This window comes from Ambystoma mexicanum, chromosome 12 (assembly GCF_040938575.1).
Source record: "Ambystoma mexicanum isolate Mex_15411 chromosome 12, UKY_AmexF1_1, whole genome shotgun sequence".
NCBI classification, from domain to species: domain Eukaryota; kingdom Metazoa; phylum Chordata; class Amphibia; order Caudata; family Ambystomatidae; genus Ambystoma; species Ambystoma mexicanum.
The window spans coordinates 99,575,339-99,594,328 of NC_090936.1; the positions used below are offsets into that span (position 1 = coordinate 99,575,339).

Here is an 18,990-nt window from a genome sequence, read left to right on the forward strand (position 1 = left end):
GGAAGGGAAAGCTATTCCAGTAGGAAAAGAGCAGCTGGACATGGGGGAGATCCAGGAGTGGAAGCACAGGGTGCTCAGGAGGCAGGGAAAAGGACTTTGCCACCAGTTCCATAGTCTTGGAACCCAAGCATTGGAGAGGCAATAAGTTATTTTGACGGATCCTCTGCAACAGTTTGCGCAGCAGAGCCAATGTCAATGGGTTCCTTGGAGCACGTTATGGGAAAAAGTGTGAGGTGATCTTGGAGTCAGATTAAGTGGATTTAGCCAGCTTAATGTCCTTTGCGGGCAAGCAAGTTTAGTCTGGCTTGTGTTAGCAGGGATATCCACAAGCACCTCAACGGGCAAACTATCTTCAACTTCAGTCACTTCTTCCAAAGAGGCTAGTTGAGCAGATAAATCCATCATAACTCACATAAGGGAAAACACCACACACTTTGGCAGGCGAGTTGAAAAGGGGGCACCGGCCCATCGCTTCAGTATGAACAATTAGTAGTAGTAAGGTAAGCAGCAAAGCACAAGGCATGATATAGAGAGCAATATCAACTCGCCAAGACACCAGATTGTGCCCCTCACTTCCCAGCACACTTAGTCTCGCCAAAATGGAAATCACCAGGCCAGACTTAGCTGGCAAGCAGTGCTCCAAAATATCGGGGATCTCAATGTGGCTCAGAGGCCCCACAGTCACCACAACACACAACAGACATTTTGTGGAAGAATGAGCACTGCTGTGGCTCAAAGGGTCTCAGCCCCACAGTCACCACAGCACAGTGCTCACAGATTTCAAAACGATAGACAGTAGATGCTCGGAGAATAATTATCACTGCAGATGCACTGTAGTCCAGCTGATTTCAAAGTGCAATGGCGGTACAAAGGAAAGGTCCTCCAAAGAGAGCCAGTCAGACAATGGTCGAGAAAGTCAGCTAACCAATTACAGCCGTATTTGGTAGAGAAACTCAAGCGCTGTGAAACTTACAGGTTTAGGCACTGTCAATAAATAAATTAACTCCAATTCAAAAGCAGAAAATTACCATTGGTGGCTATCCCATGCAGCGATAAGCATGTAGCAGTAATGGTCACCCTATGGTACTGCCCACTAGAAGGCTCTTTCGCACCGTCTCAAGAACACCGTAGAGTGCCGATGTAAACTGTGTTCCACAGCCGCTGGTGAATTCCTGCTCCGCCCGGAGCCACGGAACATCGAACACTCTGCTAAACTCTGCTCCGCTAGTTGCCGGAGTGTATGTAGCAATTAGTCCCCCCTCCAGATGCAGGAAATAGTGGACAGACTGTTTTAGGATATGCGTAGCTCCCGTCTCCTTGATTCACCGAACACTCTTCTAAGCCTTTCCCCAGCAGTACCAGTTACCACCTATGCGGGACAAAGAGTAGCAAAGTCAATGCACTAGAAGAGCCTTCTGGGAGCCAGGACAGCCAAAGTCATTTGGGACACAGCATGAAGATTTGATGCACTTCTTAGATCAAAGTATTGCACAGTTAGTTTCACAAAAATCAAAGAAGGTAAGCCAGTGCAATTCCCAAGTGAGAAAAACACGGCTACAGGCAGTGAGGTAAATAGCCCAAGCCTAAACAGTACCTCTGGTTAGAAGAAGAGTGGTCCAGCAGGATTCTGCTTTGCTACAGCGGTGCAGACCCTGGTTCCTGAGCCTCAGTCGTGGGAACAAGAGGGAGGACGTCTGGAGGGCTCCTGCGGCGGTACTTGGAAGGTCGTCGGCAGCTATGGTTCTTTTCAGTTCAGCGGCGCTTTGTGGTTTCAGCACTTAGCAAACCACACCGATGTGGATCACGGATACCAGTTGGACTTCCTTCATTCCCTTGGCCTTGCACTCTGGTGAGGGGACTCTGGATCCGGAGGGTCCTTAGGAGGCTCTAGAGCTTCTAGCCGGATGTGTTAACTCTGCAGACGTTTCACTCGACTACAGACACTCTACCACTGGCAGTGGGCTTCCGAAACAACGGAGAACAGAGAGTCAGGGATAGTGGTCCAATGGAGTTTGTCTCAGGGTTAGTTGGTCCCACTAACCCAGGAGGAGAAGTCGTTCCATCTGAGGATTCTGTCGAGGTGAAAATGAGTTCAGCACAGCAGCAGGGCTTCACCGGGCAAGTCAAAGGTCCAGGAGGTTGCAGCAAGCTTCGGTCACAGTTTCTTCGTCGGGTGTTTCTCCCAGTGGTCAACTCTGCCTGTAGTCCCAAAACCTTCGCCTTTTAAGCAGGTTTCTGCCATTCCTGTCAATTGCACAGCAGGGTGGCTGTTCTGAAAGGACTAGTTGCATTCAGGCATTCCTAGAGACAAAGGACAGGCGTTTTGGGACCCTCCCTCAAATCCTGTCCTTCCAGACACACTGGAGCCAGGGGTGGGCTTCAGGGCTGAAGCCTGCCAAAGGCAAGACAAACAAAGGGCTCAAAACACAAAACAGAGTAAAACCCTGTTAGGGAGAATTCTCATAAATGTGCTAATTCCCTTCACCTTCGAGACCCCCAGCGACTTTGCTGCATTTTGAGGACTTGATTTTTTTTTACCTGGTGAGTGTGACCTTTTTTCCCCCACTCTCATGTATTTTGATGTGTGTTTTACTCTTGTGTTTTTTGATTATGGGGTTTTAGATAACTCCATATGCATCATCCTTTCATGTGTGTGACACAGTACCCTCAGTGCAGTGACACAGGGAAGCCTTACAGGCTATCCCAAGGTTTAAATACCTTCTCTGGGATAAACTACTGTTTCCCAGAGAAAGTAAAGTTAAATTGACTTTACTAGTCTTTTTAAATTCCTAGACCCAGCACACACTATCTTACTATAGAGTGCTGGAGGGGTTACCTAGTATCCCCTGTGTCTAGAAACTCATGTAGAAGTCAAATGCTACCCTTTCCTATCGAAATAGCTGGTGGCAGTGGTTTTACAACGAACTACCATGATTTTTCCCGACCGCGAACACCGGTAGCTAAATTTCGCGGGAGCCATGTTTTTCAAGATGGCGTCTGAGCGCCCTTTGTTTAAACAGGTCTCAGTCTTCTTTTTCCGCTGTTTCTTTTTAGAAAGGTCTTTCTGGACTTTGTCTCTGCGCGCCAAACCAGGTTTGGTCCCTTTGTTCCTACGCCTTAGGCAGGCTTGAGAACTAAAGACCGCCTCTGGCGCCTGAGAGTCTGGGGTGGGCAGAAAGTGAGGGAGGTGCCCGAAACTCCCTGTGCTTAGTCTCCTAGGAGACCCAAATTCACTCTGGCGTGATTGGCTGGCTGACTGTCAGGCAAGGACAGCCACCCTGATGGGCGAGTGGCAGCTAGGCTGGAATGAATGGGAGAAAACTGTTTAAAAGGCGACTTGGCTTGGAAGGCAGAGTCGACCACTGGAACGAAAGACCTGAAGACGAGCTGGAAGAGTACAGCTGCTGCAACTCCTGGACCATTAGTTTGCCCGGTGAATCCCTGCTGCAGGTCCGAATCGCCAAGTTCATCTCGACAGAGAAACCCTTCAAGGAAGACTTCTTCCTTTGAGTTGGTGGGACCAATCAACTCATAAGCCACCGGGACACCATTCTCGGATCTGGTTGCATTTTCCTCAGAGTGCTGTAGGAAACCGAATAACCAGGGAGAAGGACACCAGTTTGTGTGCTTGAAGTCAGATACAGGAATCAAAGATTTGCCAGTTTGTCCGCTTTGTGACTAGTACGCGTGCAGTGCAAGAGTCCCCCCAACGTCCTACCTCTTGTCCCCACGACTGAGGCTCAGGAACAGCGAGATCTGCAGGAACTGCCAGGAACAGAAGTCTTCTGCTGCATCATTTTCTTCAACATAAGGTACTGTGAATACCCGACTGAGAGGACTTACTTCTCACTGCGAAAGTGTGAAACTTTGGCAACTTGCAGGCCTAGTCAGCTTGTGTCCAAACATATGAACCTTTCTTCTATGAACTACTTCTAAGAACCGTGGCAAAGACTACCAGAACAGTTTTTACCCATACAAGACTCTAGTCCATTGACTTTGGCCTACCTATTGCATTGAACTAACTCCTCTGGTGAACTCAAACTATTTGCACTGTTTTTAAGTAACTGTAATATTTGTTTAATTAACTTATGCCTTTTTGAACCTACTTCAAATGCTCTCAATGCCATTTTGGTCCTCCTTCAAAGTAGTTTAAATGTCTCAGAACCTGATAGAGTGAAGTACTGTAGTATATTTCTGTGTGGTATTGGTTGTCTCCTTTTTAGCAAATGTTTTATAACTGACTGTGTAATTATTTAAGTAGTTTTTAACCAAGAAGCCTTGATTATAAGCGTCTATCTGAATACTTGAATTATAGACCTCTGTGTAACACCATTACAGCTCACATTCCCTCTTGAGATAAGCCTGGCTGCTCAGCTCGCTACCAAAAACTGTGTGGTACAGACTTATCCCAAAGGTTGGCTTGGCTTGCACCTGTAGTCGTAGTCGTGTGTAGTGGTCCCAGAGGGTACTGCATGCAAACTCTGCCTAACAAAGCCAAGAAAGAGCTCACAAACAGAAAGTGGCAAAAAAAGACTGGGTTGGGGATGTGGGGGGGGGGGCATTTTGACAAAATGGTCACCCATGGGTGCTGTACTGCAGCGGAGGGTTCAGCCTGTGGTAGAAAAGCACAATGGTAGGAAAAACTAAACTAAACCACTGCCACCAGCCATTTGAGAGGACCTCAAGAACTCAAAGTTAAGCAAGTGCAATTCTCAAATGAGAAAGATTGATTTAAGGCAAGAAGGTAAGTACTCTAAGCCCAAAAAGTACTTCTGGTTTGAAGAAAGTGGTCCAGTTGCCGTCTTGCTACAGCCAAGCAGGCCCTGGTTCCTGAGCCTCTGTTGTGGGGACAAGAGGGCGGACATCTGGAGGGCACCTGCGGCAGTACTAGGGAAAAGCTTTGGCAGCTACAGGTTTTATTCGGTTCAGCGGCTCTTCGCGGTTTCTGCGCCTTGCAAACAGCACTGATGCAGAACAAATATCTTCGTTTGGACTTTCCTTGCTCCCTCCATCCTGGGCACTGCTGAGGGGACTGTGGATCAGGATTTCCTGCTTCTGGAGTGTCCTTAGGAGGCTCCTGGAGCTTTTGATTGGATTTGTTCCATGGCAGACATTTCACTCGGTGATGGACACTCGACCCCTGTCCCCAAAGTGGAGTTTGTGTCGGGGTTAGTTGGTCCCACTAACCAAAGGGGCGAAGTCGTCCCATCCGGAGCTTCTCTGTCGATGCGAAAAAGGTCTGTACAGCAGCAGGGTTTAACCAGGCAAATCGAGGTCCAGGAAGTTGCAGCGGGCTTCGCTTCACAATTTCTTCTTGGGATGTTTCTTCCAGTGCTCGACTCTGGCTCTAGTCCCAAAACACTCACCTTTTAAGCAAGTTTCCCATTCATTCACTGCCTAGGCTGTCAATCACACAGCAGGGTGGCTGTCCTTCCCGGACAGCCAGCTGGTCATTCAGGACTGGTTTTGTTCAGGCACTGTGAGTCGAACGACATTTTATTTATGTATGTTGATGAACAGCTAGCTAGTGGGTGATACATGCACGCACATACCAAACCCAGTACGCACACACGCGCGTGCACACACACACACACACACACGCACACACACGCGCGCACGCACACATCTTCACATATACACACACACTTCTTTCGTCGTCTGGCTTCTCTCTCATATATATTTAAGCCTCCTTACATACTCCTCCCCTCTGGCACTTGCTGCCATGAATTCTATAAAAGCCATCATTTAAAAAGAGTGTTTTAGAATGTTGCCCACTGACAGCTCAATAGTTATCAAATCTCTGGTGGAAACCTATTGTGAAGAAACAGGAATGCAATCAAATAACTTAAACTTTCAGCTAAACACTGTGTATTTGAATGTACTTCTAACTTCATTCTGTTGGCTTCCAAATAAACAAGCCATACAGTACAACTACAGTGCAGAGCTCCATAATCCCTCGAATGAAATGGTGTTTATCTAATTTGCTTCAATGGTGATTGACAGTGTGTTAGTCATCACTTGTTCATAGCTCAGTGAAGTAGAAAAGGTTGTTTAGATTATTTAGAAAACGTTGTTTTTCGCTTTTTATATGTGAATAGAAGTGTTGTGTTTTAAAATGGATATTATGTTAATCTTTTTGTTGGTTTTATTTGATTTTGTAACAATTTGTAAAGGTGCGTATGCATCAAAAACAATTAAAAAAAATAATTTTAAAAATGCTGTTTTACCTTTTTAAGTTCTGATCCAACAACTGTTTCTTTTCCAGAACTAAAATGCTGTAGTTATGTTTTGCATTTGGTGCCCTATTGATCTTGTCTTACATTAACGCACTTGGATATGTTGGTTTCTATAGGATATCCACCGTTCTGTTCTGAAACGCCACAAGAAACATATAGGAAAGTCATGAACTGGAAAGAAACTCTTGTGTTCCCTCCAGAAGTGCCTATCTCTGAGAAGGCGAAGGACCTAATTCTCAGGTTTGCACTGTAGTTCTTGAAGCCCTGTTATCCTGTAAAGGGCAAATGTGTTTTCTTTGTAATAGATTTGAGATGTTAAGTTTGTGCTCAGGTTTTCACTTGTAGAAGGTAATTTGCGAGCTCTTGTATTTTCATTGCTTCTCTGCCACTTCTTAACATGGAATTTCTGATTAACAGTACCCAAGCTTTAATGTGCAAAACTTCCTCACGCCCTCCACAATTTTTCATGAGTACTACAGGAGGTTAGCAAATTAGCATGATTGTAAGGGGTTTTTCCAAAAGTCTGCCTTAAGTAGGACTAGAGAAGACTCACACGTGGGGACACAGGGCTCCAATCTTTAGTATAGGCCTGAACCACACAAGTATGTTGGTGGGAATAGCTGAGGAGACAGGCTTATCTTAGGAGGGAGACCAGGGTTGTAGGGTGGTACAAGGAACTTGAGCATACACACATTAAACGTTATATAAAAAATAATGGTTTGTGTTATATATACAGTGAGGTAAAGTTAAAGGGCAAGTACTATAACACATCAATAACAACTTTAGGAAAACCAATGCATTATTCACAGCAAGTAAACCACTTTGTAATACTTTTTAGAATGGCAGTATGCAATTAAAATGTAAGTAAAAGTAATCAACTGTTTCAAGTAAGATAAATGAAACAAACACAAGTAAAGTAAATACTTGCTAATAATTCCAGAGGTCTATCACTTTAGAAGTCCACCCCTAACTAGTTATGAGTGTCCCAGAGTTAGTTTGGAGTAACTTTTTGGTTGGTAAAAAGGGGTTAGTAACTTCAGAGAATTCTCCCTGTAGGTGTTAGGCCTGGACAAACGTGTATGGGAAAACTCCCAAACGCATGAATCGGCATTCCAGCAATGCAGGAGCAGCAATTCCGCTGTAGGTGAGTTCTACAAAGAGTGTCACAGTACCTTAGGAGTGAGGAAGCTGCAGCACAATGCCTCTACGAAGAAGCAGACCTGGTCAATGGATTCTTGGTCACGCAGACGAAAGAAGGGACTCTGAGGTGGGTCTCGCAGCAGCAGTCCAGGGAAGAGACTAGAAACAGCAAGGGATTTTTTGTATCTTCTCGCGTCTGTGGTTTTGGCATCCTTTTCAGGATACCAGATGTAAAACGGTTATCGCCCGGTCGTTTCACCTCACTTTATCAATCGAGCAGTTGTTACGCTCACCTGACTCCCACAGAGGCGCCGGTCTGATCTGGGCTGCTGCGTCCTCCTCCAGCGTAATGCGTAGGGCCGAGATGTGTGGTTTGTCTGGCCGGTAGGAGTACTCTTCTTATGGTTTGAAAGGGTGAGTTCTCCATCCTGCTTCGAGCGCAGGGGCGTGTGATGGACCAGTTGCCCCACTGGTCGAAGGAATTGGTGAGTTCCAGGGCTGTTTTGACTCTCCCGGCAAGACGCCATAAGTATGCAGTTCGTAAGAGTTCAAATGCCTGACCATCACTCCTATCCAATCCTGTAATCTGTGGTCTTCTCCTTTATTCAGGTGCTGTGTGAAAACCAGAGTCGAGGAGTTATACCTCCGGCGGTAAAATTAGGTAAATCTATGGCAGGAGGTGGCTCCCCTTGATTGTCCTTTTGATTCACCCTGTTGTGCTTTTGTTTCCCCTTAGGGGCCGGGTACGGCGATGGTGCAGTGGGAGCTGCGCCGAACCCGATTAGAGGAATGGTTCCCCCGGTGGTAAATCAGGTAGGTCTTAGGGTGGTAACCAGTATTCCACTATATGTTCCCTTGGCTCACCTTATTGTCTTTATCTCCCCCTAGGTGCCGGAATGCGGCGGGAACATGCAGGAGGCTGCGGTGAAACGTGAAGATGCTGCGAGGAACGGGAGTGCAGCGCAGCGCTGCTGCTGGCGATGCGACGTGTTTAAAATAAAGTCTTTCCTTTGGTTCGACGATGTGATGGCTCTGGAATCAGGTAAGAAGCTGGTAAATGTTCTGGTTCTAACCTTTCTCCTTCTTTCCCTTGTTTCTAGGTGCTCCGGGTTCGAGGCGGGCGTGGCTGAAGTCTGGATGCTGCTGCAGGCACGGTGAGCGTTACGCTGCTGGATGCAGAATAACGCGAAGCGTGTGCTGCTCTTCGGGCGTGGTTTAAATAGCCTCTAAAGTAGTTCCAGGTAAGTATTCCTCCACCGCCACACCTGAGTGGCAAAAGAGTCCCTAGGTAAAGTAGTCCCTTCTAGGCCTCTTGAGGGCTTGGATCCCTTGCAGCATGGTCTGCATCAGGTAAGTCCAGGTAAGTTATGAGCCTGGCACCTATGGCGCCAGGTCTGTGTCCAGATGGCCCCTAACGTGATGCCTGCTCCCGGGGCTGCTGGACCTGGTCTGGTTCCCCGGGGTTAGGCATCATGACAGCAGTCTGGTGAGGGGACTTCAATGCGTGTAATCACCAAAGTTTAGTGAGGATTCGATCTTTAGAAAACAAGGCACTACATGATGGTTGCAGGTCCCAGTATACTGGTGGAAGGAAGGTCGCAGCTCATTGTGGGATGGCTCCAAATGCTGGTTGTCTCAAGACTGATTGGTCCCACCAATCTAAAGGGGAGAGCCATCCTCTTTAGAGTTCGCCTGGTGCTTGGAAGAAGGGGCTGGACAGTAGCGGTTACTAAGAGGGCTTCTCTGGTCATCTGGAAGTGGCTGCGGACATCTTCTCTTCTTCCTCGTCGATTCTTCTGTTCCAGGTGCCAGTTTATCTTCAGCCTCAGGATCCATGGCTTTTATACAGGAACCAAGCCAATCAGCACCCTTCAAACTCTTGAGTGGTGGCTGTCCTTTGAGGAATAGCCATTGCTGAAGCTCAGAATTTCTAATAGACTAGAGAAGCCCGGAAAGGACGACTTCTCCCCTTGGGCTGGAGGGACCAATCAGCCCCAAGATGTACTCAACTGGAACCCCTCTCTCTGCTGACTGTACTACTTTGCTGTGGCAGGAACCGAGCACCAGGGGAAAAGGGACACCAGAATCGAGTGCACTGCTTTTAAGCTGGACTTAAGCTCCAGGAAGATCCACCAAACTCCCTCGAAGTGGGACTAACCAAGCCTGAGCCACCTCAACAGAGTGCTGGAGTCCAGAAGCAAGGAAAGTCCACAAGGTGTCCAAGAACTGCAGTGGTGCTATTTGCGAGTAGCTGAAACCGTGAAGTGCTGCTGATCTGAAGTATGCCCCTTGCTGCCCACAACCTTCACACCGTAGTGCAGGAGTCCCCAGACACCCTCCCTCTTGTCACCACGACTGAGGCCCAGGAACAACAGGATCTGCAGGAACTACAACAGGAACAGAAGCCAGCTGTAGCCTTTTCTTCAGACTCAAGGTACTGTGTAACATGGGGTACTTGCCTCTTGTGTGTAGCTTGCTTGATCTCACTGGAGACTTTCATTTGCTACCTTTTGCAGAGTTGCTTGCATCTTTGCCCTTCACAAGCCTCCCAGCTTGTGGCCCAACAGTGATTTTATTTTTACAGCAAAACTCTTTAACATTGTGCAGGACATTTGTGCTAATCTTCAAGAAGTACCTCAGCTCCCCTAGACTTTGCTCAATTGACATTGGCTGTCCTGGCTCCCTGAAGACTCTTCTTACACTGACTTTGTGTTGATCAGTCCCTCCAAAACAGCCATACATACTTTACTTGTATAGCTGGGAAAAGGTTAACCATATTGCATTGGGGGATTGAAAAGTGCTTACCTGTTTGAGAAACTTGTTAACCTTTTGGTTCCTTCCCTAACCATTTTGTTTTTCCACAAACCTCAGTATTGCCGTAAATGTGCAAGTGATATATTAATGTCCAGAGTGTCCTAACAATTGAAGTCACCTTAGGGTATAGGAAGTGTCTGTGTGCCACCCCAAAAGGGTATCTACTTATTTACTGAAACTGAGAGAGTGTATTTTTGAAGTCTATTTAATTGTTGCATATTGCTACCTTCTAAAGAAGTGTTATTTTTAAACTGACTGTTAAAATTAATAAATCATTATTTTATCAAGAAACCTTGAGTAGAAGTTTGATTTGAATACCTGTCACTGACACTTTTCCAACCCTACATCTCCCATTGACCCCTCTTGAGATAAGCCTGGCTGCTCAGTCACTCTACCAACTTGTGTAGTACAGGCCCATACCAAAGGTTGGGTTACCTATTGCCAAGAGAACAAGGCTGGTGTAGTCTCCCACAGGGTTACTACATACAATCTTGCCTTACACTTTCCTCCATGTTTTCTGGCATCTACAATGTATTATTGCAGTAGACAGAACTTTCTGTGCAGTGTTGCTGGGAACTCCTTGAGCTTCCCTTTTTATTTTACCTGGATTAACTATTGTTACCAGGGCAGGGGAACCCCATTTTGTCCCTCCTGTAGTTTATTATGTTAGATCAGCACACTCCACCTTATGTGGAGGGCTCAGGGGAAAACATTGTCTTCTTTTTCTGCCTTTCCACCAACTTTTAGTTACTGTTAGAAGTTCTTCTAATAGGCTGGTTGCAATGTACCTTTATGCACAACATGTTATGGACTTCTACCGCAGACTGGCTTTGCAGCTGCATTAAGGGTCACCAAATGCCATATCATATCATTTACCTAAAATGGTGCATGTACTTTTTAAAGCCCTATTCATGATGACTTGTTCTTACTTGAGCCTTCTTCTACCTGCCTGGGTGGGTGAGGTTTTGATGGGTCTTTTGTCTTTGGTTGGCTTCCCTTGGAAAGCCCACCAAGGCTGTCTGAGTGCCTGAAAGTACAGGAAGTGGTGGTGGTAACCGAAATTACCCTTGGTCTTTGTCCTGCAGTGTGCCTGACTGGACCACTGGACTGAAGATCCCTAGAGGAATTTGTAGAAGGATGTCACAGCAACTTCCAAAGCGACCACCAGAGCTGTTGACTGACCGCTGAAGATCAGACCCAGACTTTCGATCAACAGGGAAGATCTCTTGAAGATGACTTACTCCTCTTGACTGGTGGGTCTAACCATTCTCAAGATCACCTGCATTTTGCGCCATCCCACGAAAAGCTACAACCTTCAGACTGCAAACTCCCAATACCTTGAGACCTGTGTCATTTTGCGATGAAACGTTTTGTGAACCGTTGTCTCGGCTGGAAGCATGTGGGTATCCTTCTGGAACTGCAGTGACAAATTGACACTCCTAGACGTCCCCTCAGCGGAGTCGTGAACTGAGAAGCAAAATAAAGTCTACCGGACGTCAACTGTCGCTGAACCGAAGCCTGTGAAGGGCTCCAACGCACCAGTGCCGCTACAATTCACTGCTTGGCGTCCCACTGCTCAGGTGCATCCATCTGTTCCCTAAAATGTTCCTATTTCAGCGACCCAGGCCAAGAAATCCGAACCGGGGACTACTGTCTTCCCACCTTGGGGACCAACCTGCTGCACCAACGTATTCATTGAAAAGGTACTGTCTCGAGTCTAGGTACTTATTCTGTTCTTTGTAAGGTAAGAATTGGTGTAGTCGCACTGTGTGAGACTACACAACACTTATCTGCTTGGTATTAGGTAACCCACCTTTTTGTATCGGTCTGTACTACACATGTTGGTAGTGTGACTGAGCAGCTAGGCCTATCTCAAGAGGTGTAAATGAGAGCTGTTCAATTGAAATTTGTAAATACAAGTAACCAAGTAACACTTACACTCAATGTTTCTGTTATAAATAGTTAATTAACGTCCGTTTTAAATGAGCATTCTTTTAAAAAAGCTATTTGTTGTAAAAATTCAAATGTACTTTAAAATTACTTTCCAGAGTCAAATCGAGCTAGTGGATAATCTTTGGATATGCTTCATACACTACTCCTACACCCTGAGGTGACTTCAATCACAAGGATAATATTTGCATTTATATATCACACCAATATACTTTTGTAGACTCTGAGTTGCAGAAAGAAAAGTGTTGGGGAAGTAAAAAGGTTAGAAAAAAGTCTCCGCAACTGTGAGCACAACTGAATCCTCCAAGGAAGTCTAGAGAAGCCTTTCCCAGTAGTACCAGTATACAACAAGCTACCACCATTGTGGGACAAACTGTATCAATGGACAGTCTATGGATCTGATGCACTTCTTGGATAAAAGTCTTGCACAAAGTTCGAGAGTTCAGAAAAATCGCTTTTAGGGTCACAAGGTGTGAAGCCTGTGAGAGCGGAGTTGAATTCAACTGGAAAAGGTAAGCCACTGCAATCCCAAGTGAGAAAAGCGTGGCTAAAGGCGGTAAGGTAAGCACCCCAAGCCTAAACAGTACCTCTGGTTAGAAGACTAGTGGTCCAGCTGGATTCCGTCTTGCTACAGTAGTGCGGACCCTGGTTCCTGAGCCTCAGTCGTAGGGACAAGAGGGAGGAAGTCTGGAAGGCTCCTACGGCAGTGCTTTGGAGGTAGTCGGTGTTAGGGAGAATTCTCATTTCTGTGCCAATTCCCCCCAACCTTGGAGATCCCCGGCTCTTTTGCTGGACTTTAGGACTTAAAATTGTTATCATTGAGTGAGTGAGACCTTTTTCTCACTCATGTGTTTTTGATCTGATTTGGACTCTCTTTTTTTCTTTGTTTTTTGAGTCTGACAAACTCCATAGGCATCTACATTTATATGGTGACACACAGCACCTTCAGTGCAGTGTCGCAGAGAAGTCCTTTGGATTCCTCTTAAGTTTTAAACACCTTCTCTTGAGTGAACTACTGTTACCAAGAGTAATAAAGTAAAATTGACTTTACTTACTGGTTATTTCTATGTAGGTCAGTACACCCCATCTTATGTGGAAGTACTGGGGAGGTTACTTAGTTGCCCCTTTTATTACTTACTCATGCAACATTCTTTTTTTAGGTTACCCTCACAACTTTTAATGGCTGGTGGCAGTGGTTTACTTTTCCTACCAATGTGCATTTTTACCGCAGACTGAATCCTTAGCTGCAGCATAGCACTCATGAGTGCCCATTTTGTCAAAATGTCCTTGGTCTTCTTTTTTCGCCATTTCTTGCTTGTGAGATCTTTCTTGGGTTTTACTCTGCGCACGAAACCAGGTTTAACCCTTTTGTTCGTTTTGCATTTGGCAGGCTTCAGTGCTGAAATTCGCCTCTGGCTCCAGTGTGTCTGGCAGGGCAGGAAGCGAGGGAGGTGCTCAAAACTCTGTCCTTAGTCTCCTTGGTAACCTGAATGCACCCAGTGCTGATTGTCTGGCTGTCCTTGCAGGACAGTCACCCTGCTGTGTGAGTGACAGCCAGCCTCTGCATGAATGGTAGAAACCTGCATAAAAGACAAGGAGCCTCATTACGAGTCCACCGGTCCGAAAAACGTTTTTTTCCGTGACGGTGGTGACACTGTTAACGCGTCCGCAAGCATGTGAAAATAAGGTGCGATTTCAGGTTGTCGGTAGCGCGCAGCAGACCATTGCGGAAACGGTGACTCCGCTGGCACGGAAACACCCACGGACATGCATGTACCATGAACCACAGCAGTGGTATATCCGTATCTGCCTCCGCGGCCACGGAAACGGTAATACCGGAACCCGGAAACAGTGATTGCGAAAACCGGAAGGAGAGCGGCGGCCATTATTTAAACCACAATCCACTGCCATCCCCTGAGACCACAGGACACATCACCTCTCGGACCAGCCAAAGTCCACCACTACGATGCCCTCTCGCATCCCGGCCACCAGACAGCAGAAGCCACGCTTCAGCTAGCCAGAGCTCACGGTGCTCATTGATCACATTGTGCAACATGCCCCGTGCTCTTCAGCGCGGACCAGAGGCGCAGCACCCAGAAGCGGCGTAAGGAGGTCTGGGCGGAAGCAGCACGGAAGTGCACCGCTGTCGGGGTGACCACCCACACGGTCAAAGATTGCCAAGAAAGGTGGGATGATCGACAGCTGCGAGTGCGCAACCTGATTGCAGCACAGCACTGGCACAGGTGGAGGGCCTGAATCTCCACTGAGGCTACAGTCATGGGAGGAGAGGTGTAGCAGTGTCCTGCACCTCAAAGGCATACCAGGCGTAGACACTGGAGAGGCTAGAGTCAGCCCAACTGCCGATGCTGGTAAGTAAACAGCGATGAAACCCATGAGTGTGAATGCCCGCCCCCCCCCCCCCACCCAGCCAGGGCAGGACTGGCCCAACGCATCCACCAATGACCAACCTTCCCAACAGAGACCCCAGTGCTGCTTGTTTCCACAGTACTAACACCTGCTACCATGATGGCCACAGGAAGCAGTACCCGTCCTGTTGCCAGGGAGGAGGAATCAAGCGGCAACAGTGCACCGGTGGTACTATCGGACGATGCACAACAGAAGCAGGATGACGTGGCCGACATCAGTCCCCTATCTGACCTGGTGTTCAGCCCCTCAGGAATGCACAGCCCAATGCGTTCGCCCACACACTCGATGGCCGAAATGAGCGTGAGCGCACACCTCCTGCGCATAGAGGAACACCCGGCCAGCCTCACACAGTTGGTTGTAAAACAATTGGCGTAGTCTACGCAGAAGTGTGAAGAGGCAAGACTGCAGCAGCAGGAGGAGGTGAGGAGGCAAGGCTGCAGAGGGAGAGTACTGACACCTCTGCGACAGCTGTCGAGGGCAATAGGCTGATTTGCCACTATAAACGTGACCTTGTCACGGCATGTGAGGGAGGGGAATAACATAATGTCCTCCATTGCCGAGTCAATGTTGGTGGCGCAGCAGGCATATTTTGGCAATGTGCCAGCTGTTACACCAGTTGCGACCACAAGCACCACCCCTGTTGTCTGCACATTTAGGATGGGTTGACTGTATGGGAGTTGGTACGTTGGGGAGGTGGCGGAGGTCTGTAATGGGGTTAGTTGCTTTGGGCCTGGTTGGGGGTGGGTACGTGGCGGTCTGTAATGGGGTTAGTTGCTTTGGGTCTGTTTGGGGGTGGGTGTATTGTTGAAAATAAAGCATTGTTGAAAGACATGACGAGTGGACATCCTTGATTCAATGAGCATACATTCCATTTAATGTCGTACAACATTACATATTGCCGTGAATGAGTGCTGCCCGTGCATATTGTCCAATCTGAGCACCCCTGCCAGGGAGTGCACCCATCCCCATCGTCCTCTTCATCACCATCATCCTCTGTGTCTGGGGGGCAGAGGAACGTTCCCGCGCATGCACATTTTGTGCAACATGGCATATACAAGCACTATTTTACCTGTCTTTATTGGGCTGTACAGTAACGATCCACCAGATCGGCTCAAGCAGCGGAACCTGGCCTTGGGTAATCCAAATGTTCTCTCTATCATGCCACGTGTGCGAATGTGTGCCCTGTTGTAGGCCTCCTCATGCCTGTTCCTTGGCCTTCGAATGGGCGTCATCAGCCATGGTGTGAGTGCATATCCTGCATCACCTAGATGGGATTTGAAGCAAGGGTGCATGTTAGTGGTTTCCATTTGTGAATCAAATGTAATACAATCGTGTTTGGTTCATGCATTGGTCATATGGGGCATCTTGTGATCTGACTTGTAGGACAATACCATTCCAGGGCCATTGGTGGTCACATTGTTGCATTGATATTGGGCTACAGCTCGATGCGCACAGGTTGATGGCCATGGGTTCATGTGTGGTTGGTGACTTTGGCATTGTGCAGTGATGGCCACACATGGTGCTGTCAGTCAATGGTCACTGTGAATTTGTGGTCAGTTCACAATGCCGGGTAGGCTCACATCATGTCCTATGTGGGAGCGTAGGAGCATTGGGCTGGTGTTGGACTCTCTTTCTCATGTCGGCCTTGCTTGTGCTGTAACTACATGTCTAGGGTGAGCTTCTCCGTTGGCAGGGTGGGTACGTGCACACTGTGGCATTTCGTTATGTATAGCAATACGATGTGTGGGGTGTGGTGACTGTCCATGCCATTGGCCAGGGGTCATGCATTGCCAGCTGTACCATCCCAAATGCCCAGGACATTGCATTTGATGCCACCCCCCCCCTTGCACAGGGGTCATGCATTGGCAGTTGTACTTACCAAAAAGCCATGTGCTTTGTCCTGCATAGCGTTCCATATAGCGTGGCAATGTTGAATTCCGCAGGACCATCAAATCATCTGTTGACCCCAGAAAACTTGCACAGCAATGGGTTATCACTTGTCCAGCGTCACATACCATCTGGACATTCAGTGAGTGGTATTGTTTCCTATTGCGGTACACCAACTCCATTGCATGTGGCACTGTCGGCTCTATGTGGGTGCAGTCTAATGCACCGATGCAATTTTGAATGCTAGCAATGGCATGGAAGGCCAACTTGGTGGCAATGACCTGACCAGGGGTACGGGGGAGGGCGATGTGTTCTGACACATGGCGCAACCGAGCATCCAGTACCTGGTCTAGTATTCCGGAGAGACAGGGTTGTGACAGCCTGTGCAGCTCAAAGGCAGTGTGATATGTTCCAGTTCCAAGGAAATACAGTACCAAAACCACCTTCAGATGGGGGATTGGGGGTTGCAGTCCAGATGCCGATGCAGCTGCTGATGTCCTTGATCATGGTGAGGATGGACACGATAGTTGGACGGTCAAGCCGGTACAATGTGTGTATCTGCCCTGGGGTCAGGTTCTAGGGTGAGGCCCTGATGCGGGGGGTTGCAGGCTGGCTGTGGGGTCGTGCCGGCTACACATTAGGGTTTGGTATGGTTAAGGGTTTGCAATTTGCCTCTCAGAGTGTTACGCATTGCCGGTAACTAGTGGTGCGTCGGTGTATCAAGGTGCTGTTTCCGCCGAGGCGGTTTCAGGGTGCCTTGTCACCATGGAAGTGGCTTTGAGGTGATGGTGTTTCTGGGATTGCAGGTCTGAATTAGCCAGTCTGGTAAACGGTGCCAGTACGGTTTTACCGGCAGCGTTAAATCCGGACCGGTAGACTCGTAATGACGCCCAAGGTTTCTTGGACTGAAGGCAGTCGACCACTGGAGGAAACATCCGACAAAGGAATCGTGAAGAGAAGCTTGCTGCATCCTCCTGGACCCTTGAAGTGCCCGGTGAAGCCCTGCTGCTGTGCTGAAACTGCTTTTCTGAATTGACTAAAGAAGCCCCAGAACAGACAACTTCTTCCATTGGGTTAGTGGGACCAACTAAAGATAGAGAGATACTTTGTGTCTCTCCCAAAACTATATACTCTGACAGATTGGCACGCACCACCTTCAGTTGAGTGCCAGAGGGATACCTAGTTTCTCCAGCATGGGGTCTGGCATGGATTCACATGCTCATGAATATTCCCCCGTCGTCAGGCCTGGGAATCCTCAGTAAAGAAAAAATCAGTTTAGTTTTTGAACTGTCTTTCTACCAATAACCAATTACTGGTCTCTGGGCCATACTGCCCCCAGCCAATGACTGCCCTCTACCTAAGCCCCTCCTCTGGCAGCCATCTTCAGATTGTTACCGCACGTTCAAGTTATGGGAGTCCTCGTGCTTAGCTCTCGAGCTTTTACTGCGTGTTGCATTTTTCCAAAGAGTTTACTCTTTATTTTTCGGTCAAATCGAGCCTCAAGCTCCACCGTTTCATCTTCCGATCAACGGGGACCCATTTAGGAAATTTCTACACCCCTCAAGGGCGAATTTTCATCGAAGTTAAGTACTTTGAGGATTCCGAAAGACCTTTTGAGGCCTACCCCGCGTGGACATGGCCCAGGACAAGGGAGACTCGACGCCCGTTGTATCCAAGCTGTTTAGGATCTGCCCAGGATGTGGACTACAGAACATCTTCAAGGAAGATGAGCACTCCCGGTGCCTCTACTGCCTTCACGCCGACAAGGTGCACGTGGAGGAGAACTGTGCATTCTGCAGGAACATGTCCTCCCGGACCATGAAGGACCGTCGTACACGACTCGCTAACTGGCTGGAGGCGAAGAGCCCAGCAGCAGGTGAGAAGAAGTCCGAGCAGTCTTCTAAGACCTTTGAGGGTGCTCCGGCGACGGGGGCCCAACAAAAGGCAAAGCACAGCGAGTCCGCGGGCACCGGGAGCGCCGTTGGTTCGGGCTCCTCGGCTGCCAGGCAGGGCGCGATGTCAGACACCGTCGGCCACAAGCCAATGCTCCGGCTCAGTGAAGAGGAAGTTTGACAACCCGGTAAGCTTCGGGAGAAGCCCCGGCAGGCCCTGATGGAGAAAGCCAAGCGGTAGTGAGGCGGTGACTTCCCCCCCCCCATGGTGAAGGCCACAGACGCGCCCAAGGTCATGAAGGCCCCGATTCACCCGGCTAAGGCCTCGATTGAGGGAGTCGTGGCAGCCCTGGCGAAGCCTACAGAGGCGACCCCAGTAGAGGAGACTTCCAGGCCTAGAGTTTCCCTGCCGTCCCAGAGAATAGTCTTTCCAGCCTATCAAAAGGACCCAGTGAAACTAGGATGAGAAAGGGGGGGGTGAGGTAGTCCGAACAGACTCAGTTACCTCTTCAGAAGACGAGCTGTCTGTTGTCAAAGCAACCCTTGACCAGAAGTTCAAGGAGAGGGCCCGCAGGAAGGATCCTGACGAGGCGGACATAGAGAGCGAGGGAGCCGACTAAGAACAGCAGGTCGACGAGGAAACG

General features: G+C 48.2%; 1 protein-coding gene across 2 annotated transcripts in view; it reads left to right on the plus strand.

Moving 5' to 3' along the window:
• Nucleotides 1-18,990, plus strand: part of STK38L (serine/threonine kinase 38 like) — a 419,201-nt gene that overhangs the window by 329,549 nt on the left and 70,662 nt on the right. For both annotated transcript variants that reach the window (XM_069628096.1, XM_069628095.1), the window contains exon 11: nt 6,353-6,476. In XM_069628096.1, coding sequence (XP_069484197.1) covers nt 6,353-6,476 — 124 coding nt within the window. The remainder of the gene's footprint in view (nt 1-6,352; nt 6,477-18,990) is intronic.